Here is a 10648-nt window from a genome sequence, read left to right as displayed (position 1 = left end):
TGCGAGAATGAGACCACTCCTCGCTAAACACAACCCATTCGCACAGTGCAGTCCGTGGTCTCCCCCGCTCGCCTCCATCTCTCGTTTACAGCCCTGCAAAGCCAGCGGTGGCCATTCCACATTCCTATGGCAAGGGGTGGGGGGGAAGTCCTAAATTGTCTTTTCCCCAAGTTGTATCGCTTTCGGTGTCGCGTCAAGAGACTAATCCATTCTGAAACATGGCACAGCAGCACAAACAGCCCACTGAAGTGAGTGTCACAGAGCTACTTCTGAGATCCTTTCAAGACGACCTCTTCCACACGGGAGAGGCCGGCACTTCCCCACACCCCCCACCACCCACCCTCTGCACGTGCGAGCGACGGTGGTCGCAACACTCAAGCGGATATTTTTTTCATTCAAAGAGTCGCTGCTTATTCGCGTGCTTAGCAAATTCGGATATTTTATTGAAAACGACAAACAAACGCATGGACGTGAAGATCGGAAGCAGCGCCCCAGGGACGTATCTCCCAGGGGCTCCAAACACCACAAGCTATGGGCTGGACAGCACCGACAGAGGCTATGAGTTATAACTGGGGGGGGGGGGGGGCGGTTTGTGAGCACAGCAAATGATTAGCCAATCAAACCCAACTTGCCAAACACGAGTTCTGTCCCGAACCCGAACTAGCGCTACCTCTAACACGAGCCCTGCCCATAACCACGAGCCAACTCGCCACTGGCCCGATCTCTAACATTAAGTCGACCTCCAACAAAGCAAAGGACCCCCCCCCCTCTCTCCACGTATGTCTTCATCTGCAGTTGGCGATCACGGCCAATCAGGAGAGCACTGCCCGTGTCTCTCTCTCACTCGGGCAACACAAACGCAGCCCCCCCCCACCCAATCTATCTCACACAGGAGCTAACAGCTGCTCAGCGGCACCCGCGGCTCCACCCGGCCGCTGCGCCGATACGTCCGTGACGAAGCACAACTTGGGGGAGCGACCGGATCGTGTTGATTAGAACCTGGATGTGGTGGTGGAGGTGGTGGTGGATGTGGTGGTCGTTGTGGTGGTTGTGGTTGTGGTGGTTGTGGTGGATGTGATGGTGGTGGTGGTTGTGGCGTTCCGTTTAGTTGATGGTGAGGACGTCCGTCTGGATCTCGTGGCTCAGCTGCGTCTGGAGGTCGCTCAGCTTCTTCTTGAGGACGCCGAGCGCCATGAGGACCACGTTCTCGGGGCGCAGCGCGCCGGACGTCTCCACGTTAAAGTAGAAGCTACGCGCGCACACACAGATCAAAGATCCCCCATATAGCCTTAACAGACTGTAGGGGCAAGTACTGTTAGCGAGCACCTATGAAGGCCGGCACGGCAAACGAGGGGGTGGGTGGCCAGCACCACGCCCGGCCGCCTTTCTCTCCCTAGCGGCGATGTTTACACACCACACCAGGTGCTCATTTGAGGCTGAGTCGACCTAGGGGAGGCCCAGGACCGGTTCAGATAATCGTCACTGGTGTTTGACGTGAGCGGGAATCGAACCCGGGTCGCCAGGTTCGTCGTGCAGCGCGCTAACCGCTACACTACAGCTCCCCCCACACACACACGCACACACACACACACGCGCACACACACACGCGTACGTTCACACGCGTATGTTCACGTGGGTACGTTCACGCAAGGTACGTTCACAAGCGCGCACGGGTAGTTGGGATTCGTAGCGCTGTGCAAATGCCACCATGCCACCGCTGCCCACACACACACACACGACAAATATAAAGACAAATATTCCCATTATAGCCTTAACAGACTGTTGGGGCAAGTGCTGTTCGCGAGCACCGATAAAGGCCGGCAAGACACACGAGGCGGTGGGTGGCCAGCACCACGTGGCGATGTTTACACTCCGCACCAGGTACTCATTTGAGGCCGAGTCGACCTAGAGGAGGCCCAGGACCGGTTCAGATAATCATCACTGGTGTTGGCTGTGAGCAGGAATCGAACGCGGACCGCCGGGTTCATAGTGCAGCGCGCCAACCACTACACTTTTGCTCGCCACACACACAGCCACAGATTCAAATGCGTGTCCACGCACACACAGACGACACACAAACGCAGACCCACACAATGCGTGCATCTCACCGGTTGGGCACTCCGTTGGGGTCAAAGGGCGCCTGAATTTCATCCTCTTCGAGCTCGGAGTACTCGCTCTTGGGCCTGGGGCGGTACGGAAGGGAGGAAGACAGGATGGCGGAACGGAACGGCGGAGGATAATTCATCAAAAAATGTTACAAATAAAAACCAGCGCCTCTTTCCCCCCGAGCTCCGTACGAGTGCGCGTGTGCCCTCTCTACGCATAGTCTGGACGTAGCCATGTTTAGACGCGATACAAATCCGACCAGTATTCTCAGCCACTGCAGGCAAAATAATTATTATTATTATATTTTACACACAGTCAAAACTGCATCTCAAAACACTGAACATTGCGATTCTCGTGAACATGATATATACAGTAAAACCTTGGATTGCGAGTAACTTGTTCTACGAGTGTTTTGCAAGACGAGCAAAAAAATTAAATAAATATTAATTTGATAAACGAGCAAGGTCTTGCAATACGAGTAGTACGTGTATACGCTTTGTTTGCCGAGCGTCACGTGATCACAACTGATATACGAGTGCTTTGGATTACAAGCACGTTTTCGGAACGAATTATGCTCGCAATCCAAGGTTTTACTGTAAAACGAGATAAACTACGGAGACACAGCTCACACACACACGACACAGGGTACGGAGGTGAACACAACACGAGCCACAGAGAACAACATAAGAGACACAACAAAACCGTTGTACCGGTATCAGAAGTCGCAATCGGGTACCCGATACCCGTACCCTACCCGATACTCGGCTACCTGTACCCAGCCGGGTACGGGTACCCGTTTGGTGCGGCCGGGTACGGGTAGGCCGTGAGTCACTGGTAGGCCGTGAGTCACTGGTGAGTCACCGTTTGTCACTCATTTCTCAACGTCTTGTCTCTTCTCACAATTCAAGTTCCTAGAATCAACCCACCCGCACCTGCAACATGGCTTCATCCCAGAGGTCGCAATCGGGTACCCATACCCTACCCGATACCCGGCCGGGTACGGGTAGCCGGGTATCGGGTAGGGTACAGGTACCCGATTGCGACCCTGATGCGGCCGGGTACGGGTAAGGAATCAAAACCCGTTTGCGACCTCTGACCTGTATCCCGCGATTTACAAAAGGGATGCGTTCTTTAACGCGCGTACAACGAAATCTCGTAAAGCGCAACGGCTTTCCCCATTATAATTCAATACTAACAGGGAATGTGTTTCGGACGGTCATTCTAACTCGCAGGCCCTACTGGGGACCATACCATTCCTCGGGCTTGGGGAAGATGGTGTGGCGCAGGGCGTTGTCGGGGTCGTACTCGAAGGCGACCCCCGCCGTGGGGTTCCACTTGGCGTGCTCCTTGCCGAAGCCCTTTTTGGCGTGAGCCCGTAGCTTCAGCTCCTGGCCCTTGCGCAGCTTCACGATCAGGATGTCTGCACGCACGCGACACGTGCCGACGTTCAAACACGTGGCGGCGCACGCGACGCACGCGATCGACACCCAGCGGTCGCACCGCGTGCACGCGACGTAGCCAAAGACGACGAAGAATACGTTCCCCCGCCGTGGCCTCAAGACTTTTTGTGGTAAGCGCTGCGAGCGAACGCCTAACGAAAACCGGCTTTGGCGGTGGGTGGGTGGCCAGCATCTCGCCCGGCCAGTGGCGACGTTTATCCATCGCACCCGGGTAACTCAATTGAGGCCGAGTTGACCTAGGAGGGAGGGACCGGGACCGGTTCAGATATTCGTCACTGGTGTTGGCCGTGAGCGGGAGTTGAACTCGGGGGGTGCCGGGTTCGTGGCTAGGCGAGTTAACCACCGCGCCACCGCTCTTTACAACACACCGCATCGCACGCAGCATGCACGACAACAGCCGGACTCGGCGCTGCCTCACCGTCCTGTTCGCCGTAATCGTTGGGGTCGTCCTCCCTGCTGCGTGACGTCACCTGGAGGCGGCACGAACACAGGCACAACACGTGAACACGCGGTGCGCGCACGCAAACCTACAAAAACATGAGGAGGTTCCTGCCAATCTTGATTTGAAGCTTTCGTGACTGCAGGAATCCATACTCTTTGGTTCTTTCGGTAAAGTCACGTAGATATAAAAATAATAGATCACGACATTTCGATCGCAACACAAGCAATCGTCATCAGGTGAGACAACTACAGCAAGATAAAACTGCTGAAGTAGGCGAGATTCCTGCAAAGTTATTTTTTTTTGTATTAGCAGGCGGTGGTTGCTGTGTACATTTCAACGGAGTCATTTGCGACGTAATTTTTATCACGTGTGAAACTTGGAGCCGCGACGCCGCCACGCAATGGCCGACTCGTGCTGTATGTTTACGGTCAATACGCTCACAGCCGCGGTATTAATCAGGGCAGCCCGATGGATTTGAACCGTGAACCAAGCGGCGAGCGTGCGACCGCGAGGCCGTGTCGCCGTGCTGGACGACCGATCCAGGACACCATTGTCAGCGGTGATCTACCGGGCAGCTACTAGGGTTAGAGTTTGAGTTTTGACATGACCAAGGTTAGGAAAGTACGCTTTTATAATCTAACGGTTTGTGGGTTAGGACCAAGATATGCAAGAAATCACCAGTGAGAAGAAGAGTGGCGTCGCGTGTTTGGCTCTGGTACGAGGAATTAAATGCGCCTTGAACTTGTGACTTCTTTCGCACCAATACGTAGCCAACCGTGCTAATCTTAGGTGCTGGATGCCCACACCCTCCCACCCCATTGCTGTTCCCCTGTGCATGCCCTCCCCCCTCACCTCAGCAGCTGGGTCCCTCGGCCCGTGGGCCCCCAGGGCAGTTGCACCGCCTGCACATTGCTCGTCAGCTGCGCCACTAGAGAGGGATTGCCACTCCGAGCATCACGTGCGCAGGAAGTGCGGTGCGATGTGTGTGTGTGTGTGGAGCAATAGTGTCGCGGTTACTGCGCTGTGCTACGAACGCGGCGACTCGAGTTCGATTCCCGCTCACGGCCAACACCGGTGACGATTATCTGAACCGGTTCTGGCCCTCCCCTAGGTCGACTCAGCCTCAAAAACGAGAACCCGGTGCGGTGTGTAACAACATGGTCACTGGGGCTAGACTGGGATCGTTGTCTTTGTTTTGTGCGTGCGTGTGCGCGCGTGTGTGCGTGAGCGCGTTCGTGAGCGTGCGAGCACGGCGCACGTACGGGGACGACGCGGGGGTTGGTTGAGATGAGGTCACGTGAGGTCACGTGCCGCGTCTGGTCCTCCGAGCACTTCACCTCCAGGTTCAGCTCCACCGAGCACTCGGCGCAGAACTCATCGCAAGTGCAGTCCTGCTCGCACGCACACACACATACACGCACACACGAGTGCACGCACGCACACACACATGCACACAAGAGGGAGTTATAGAGTGAAGAGGACAAGGATGAGACATGTGCGGAGGTGGTGACGTTGCCCAGCGGGAGAGGGTTCGCAGCTTGTTCGTGGTTCAAATTTGGCAGGCAGCCCTGGTTATTACTGCAGGTGCATTAACCATATAGTGCTGTGCACCATCTGCTTCATTGTGGATGTTGAAGATCTCCTAACGTCATTTGAAACGAGTAAGCCATCGTGTGCCTGCGCCATGGTTCAAGTTTTGCCAAATTACACTGCCAATTACTAAATTGAGATTGCACACAGCAGCAAGATCGTCTCCGACTGTGAAACTACTGTGTCTGGGAAAAACTCGGCAAAGTCCTCCGTGATGATCGCCCGGTGCTACGAGAACGATATCGCCATGACGATTTGATGCGTCTGCAACGAGCGCAGCGCGGTTTCATGGAGGTGCGGGCAAAGATATCGATCGATGCACGTCACGATGCACGGACTAAAATGAATTCACGATACATACGTACCGTATTGAAACGTTCCTTAGAACTGATGACTACTTACCGGATATATCGATTCATTGATTACAAGTGTGGTTAGCACGATGAGCTACAAATCCGGCAACTCGAAAACCCGCCATGGGATGAGCGGGATAGACCGCCCAAAGCATCTCCCACGAATCCACAAAAAAAAAATACCAGGTAAGGCCCACTGGGCTATGTGTAGCTTTGTTTCAGAAGCGACCTGGCCACCAATGATAGCTCAGCAAAAGTGGCTCATCACGTGGACATTTATAGCAACCAAAAAACTGTCAACGCATTTTGATTCTGAAAGTGGAGGGGAAAACCTGAGGACCCAGAGAAAAATCCACACGACCACGGGAAGAGAGAGAGACGCAGACTTCGAATATACAGCAGCAGGCATCGTCAGGGTCAGGATCGAACACACAACCTCCTGTATAGCAGGCGAGGTAGTGAACATCTCACCACCGTGGCACTCCACTCCCCGCCCTGTCACACAGCCTCTCTGCCACAGGCACCTACCCTAGAGTACTGCATCTTGTCCACGATCTCGTCGCTGGTGAGAGGGATGAGCCCTGCGGGGGGATAGGCGAGGACACGGGGGTTAACGCGACACGGTAAGAGTCTCGCACGACGGAACCGTCCTTCCCGCACACGGCGGTCGTGTTGAATTTACGGCGTCGGGCATCGTGAGGGCAGCGGCGCGTGACTGGAAGAGGCAGGAAAAAATCAGGAGAAAGGGGACACAGAGAGCGGAGAAAAGAGGGAGCAGTGGTCAAGAACAGAGCGAGGAGTCGGGGCAGCAGAGAAGGGGAGGGTGCGGCCAAACAGCAGCAGTGACCATAGCCGGTCCAGGCAGGTGCGGTTAAAGGACGTGGGGGTCACGCACCGACGCGGTGAGCGATGAACTCATCGTGCAGGACCGAGGAGTTGGCGTCGATCTGAACCCAGTCGATCGCTGCAACAAGAACACACACACAGCGGCACACGTCACGCGGAAGAGCGATCGAGCGATTGTGCGACCGCTTCGTGTGCTCCCGTGTGCTAAAGCGCAAGGGACGTGAGGGGTTGCGAGTTCGCTCACTCACCGAGGGTGGGGACCTCGGCGTGGAACGTCCGGCGGAGGGAATTGGCGACGCTGGAGGTACAGAATTGGCGGAACGCTCATTACACACAAAGTACTCTTGCCACAAATGAACCACAATACCTTGCTGATCTCGCCAAGGAGCATAGACCATCACGCAAACTCTGGTCATCCTCTCAGCGGCTTTTGGCTAGACATCGAACAAAGACGGTCACCGCATCGCGCGCTTTCAGATGCGCTTCTGCGGCCGTCTGGAACGTTCTTGCTTCTGATACCAGGAAGCCACTGGAGCTACGCACTTTTAAATCATCTGCATTGCAAACTAATTCTTTAGAACTGCTTTTTGTGTTTAGTTTCAGTTTGGTGTTTTAACATCTTAACACCTAAATTTCGATTTAAAGCTTTCGTGACTGCAGGGATTCATCTTCTTGGTTCTTTTGGTAAAGTCACGTAGAATGGAAATAATAAAATAATAAAAATAAAACATAAGCAGCCGTCCTCAGGTGAAGACCAGGTCTGTCGGGGACTGCTTGCGTTGTGGCCAAAACGTCGTGAGAATTATTATGTTTTATTTTTATTATTTTATTATTTCCATTCTACGTGACTTTACCGAAAGAACCAAGAAGATGAATCCCTGCAGTCACGAAAGCTTCAAATATAAATATTGAATGATGTTTTATTATTTTATTATTTCCCTTCTACGAGACTTTACCGAAAGAACCAAGAAGATGAATCCCTGCAGTCACGAAAGCTTTAAATATAAATATTGAATTATGTTTAATGTTTATTATTTTATTATTTCCATTCTACGTGACTTTACCGAAAGAACCAAGAAGATCTTAACACCTGTTTTGTTGCCAGAAAAAAGGGGAAAACCTATTCGCATTATTATAAACAGTTTGCCTTTAGAGGCTAACCCCCTTTTCCTGTGTAGCGATCGAAACGTCGTGGTTTTTATTTTTATTGTCATTATTTTTTTCTATCTACGTGACTTTACCGAAAGAACCAAAGAATATTATTATTATTAAAGTTGGGTTGGGATGCGTTGGCGTGTGTGTGTGTGGTTCTGGTTGGCTGCACTGGCTCCAGGCATATGCCACTCATGTTGAGGTTGGCGTTAGTATCGACGATGGCGCGACGATTAGCGTTAAGTGTCCACGCTAGTGTTAGCGCTAGTTAGTCAAGAGGTTCGTGTAGACGCATGCTACGCGATAGTGTTAGTGCATGCTCGTGCCTGTGGTATAATGTTAGTACGCGATGGAGCTAGAGTGCATTATTGTGCACACAAGTGCCAGTGTACAGGATAGCGTACACCATAGTGTTAGTACGTGCTAATGTTAGTGCACGCTATTGTATGGGTTAATGTTACGCGCAAGTGTTCGTACACCCTACTGCTGGTTATAATGTTAGCGTACATCACAGGATTAGAACACGCTACTGCTCATGTGAGCGTACACTAGTGTTTAGTAAGCGTTATAGTACACACGAATGCAGGCTAGCACGAGTTGGTACTAACACTAGCGCTTGTGTGCACAGGCGCGTACTAACACTCACACTCGTGCTAGCGTGTAGACACGCACACGGACGCCTGCGTGAATGTTAGTCCACAAGGGCGCTAGTGTTAATACAGACAAGCACCAATTATAACACACACACACACTAGTGGTAGTACACGCTAGTGATATAGTACCACGCTAGTGTTATAGTACCACGCTAGTGTTATAGTACCACGCTAGTGATATAGTACCACGCTAGTGTTATAGTACCACGCTAGTGATATAGTACCACGCTAGTGTTAGTACCACGCTAGTGTTAGTACCACGCTAGTGTTATAGTACCACGCTAGTGTTAGTACCACACTAGCGCTAGCGACGTAGGCCGTGGGACTTGGGGCCTGTTCTCACGCCGCACCGCGCGCCTCCTCCTCGCCCTCCTCCTTCCCCGCCGCTTACGCGAGGTCCGTGTCCTCCACGATGAACTTGACGTTCTCGTCGGTGAGCTCCGAGATCTTCACCGTGGGCTGGTTGGCGTACGGCATCCCGTCGTCCGCTAGGCCCCAAGCGCGCGAAGGGGTCGGTGATGGGGGCGGCCACACTGGGACGGGAACAGCCCAGCGGGTTACCATGGTGATCGGCCATCTTACGTAGGGTTAGGGGGGGGGTGTCACTGGTGCGGCCATCTTACGTAGGGGGGGGGGGGGGGTGCGGCCATCTTACGTAGGGTTGAGGCGGGGGGGGTCACTGGTGCGGCCATTTTACGTAGGGTTAGGGGGGGGGGGGTGCGGCCAGCTTACGTAGGGTTTTGGGACCGGGGTGGTCATCTTACGCAAGGATTCATATTCTTAGGTTTTTTTCGGTAAAGTCACGTAGGTAAAACATTAAAATTAATAAAAGTAAAATAAAATAAAAATCACGACGTTTCGGAGGCAAATCTAGAATCTTACGCAAGGTTGTGCGGGGGGGGGGGGTGCAACCAGGACAGCCATCTTACGTATGGATGTGTGAGACCTGATGCCACCGGGGCGGCCACCTTACGCAAGGTTGTGCGGGGGGGGGGGCAACCACGACGGCCATCTTACGTACAGTTGGGGGGAGGGACGACCCATTGCCACCAGGGCGCCCATCTTACGTAGGGTTCGGGTGGGAAGGGATGCTACCGTGGCCATCTTACGTAGGGTGGTGGGGGAGGGCATATGCCATCGGTGCGGCCATCTTACGGAGGCTTTGTTGAGGGGTGCGAACCGGATGCCACTGTGGCGGCCATCTTGCGTAGGGTTGGGAGCCGACCGGATGCTACCGGGACAGCCATGTTGCGTAGGGTTGGGGGGGGGTTCTACAAATGAACACATTGTCCTGCGGAGGGAGCTGGTAGGAACGTTGGGTTGCTCGGTCAATGGCCTGCAGGGTCAACGGCGGCGTGGTGTATTCCGCAAATATGGCCGAGTGTGAGGGCGGGCACAAGCCGGCGTGAGTAGGTTAAACGTTGAGTTTTATAAGGGCACCACGGGGTGACCAGCCCCTCCCCACCCAGCCCAACCCCTCCCAGCCCTCCACCCAGCCCCACCCCTCCCACCCTCCCCACCCAGCCCCTCCCACACCCACCCTCCCCACCCAGCCCCACCCTCCCCTCTCCACCCAGCCCTACCCCTCCCACCCCACACCCAGCCCGACCTTCCCCACCCAGCCCCTCCCCATCCTCCCCACCCAGCCCCTCCCCACCCAGCCCCACCCCTCACCCAGCCCACCCCTCACCCAGCATCTCCCCACCCAGCCCCTCCCCACCCTCACCAACCAGCCCCTCCCCACCCAGCCCCTCCCCACCCAGCAAGGGAGTCACTAAATATGCCCTGATACAGCTCAAGGTTCATCCGACAAAGTCCCATCACAAGGGAGAAACAAACAAACAGACCAAAAAAATGGACCAGTAAATCTAGATTTGAAGCTTTCGTGACTGCAAGGATTCATCTTCTTAGGTTTTTTCGGTAAAGTCACGTAGGTAAAACATTAAAATTAATAAAAGTAAAATAAAATAAAAAATCACGTTTCGGAAGCTTGTGTTGCCTCCGAAACGTCGTGATTTTTATTTTATTTTACTTTTATTAAGAAGA

General features: G+C 53.6%; 1 protein-coding gene across 1 annotated transcript; it reads right to left on the bottom strand.

Moving 5' to 3' along the window:
- Positions 1-421: 421 nt before the first annotated feature.
- On the bottom strand, positions 422-9147 carry LOC133357981 (DNA-directed RNA polymerase II subunit RPB3). Its single transcript, XM_061576231.1, has 9 exons — positions 8994-9147; positions 7046-7095; positions 6847-6915; positions 6480-6532; positions 5271-5399; positions 3985-4036; positions 3358-3526; positions 2109-2183; positions 422-1249 (listed from the first exon to the last, which is right to left on the bottom strand). The coding sequence occupies exons 1-9, from the start codon at positions 9077-9079 to the stop codon at positions 1105-1107; spliced, it is 828 nt and encodes a 275-aa protein (XP_061432215.1). The 5' UTR covers positions 9080-9147; the 3' UTR covers positions 422-1104.
- Between the last annotated feature and the right edge of the window lie 1501 nt (positions 9148-10648).

Source organism: Lethenteron reissneri, chromosome 60, assembly GCF_015708825.2.
Source record: "Lethenteron reissneri isolate LAM-NWPU_2019-01 chromosome 60, ASM1570882v1, whole genome shotgun sequence".
NCBI lineage: Eukaryota > Metazoa > Chordata > Hyperoartia > Petromyzontiformes > Petromyzontidae > Lethenteron > Lethenteron reissneri.
The sequence above is the reverse complement of the archived record's forward strand: the minus strand, read 5'-3'. Positions and strand labels throughout refer to the sequence as shown.

Bases quoted from the DNA above. Each gene is read 5' to 3' on its own strand.
- LOC133357981 (XM_061576231.1), bottom strand. From the start codon at position 9,079: ATGCCGTACGCCAACCAGCCCACGGTGAAGATCTCGGAGCTCACCGAC. The intron at 4,037-5,270 runs GTACGTGCGCCG...TGCCGCCTCCAG, and splicing joins CCAACCCCCGCGTCGTCCCC to GTGACGTCACGCAGCAGGGA. The intron at 1,250-2,108 runs GTGAGATGCACG...GTGCGCGCGTAG, and splicing joins CCCAACGGAGTGCCCAACCG to CTTCTACTTTAACGTGGAGA.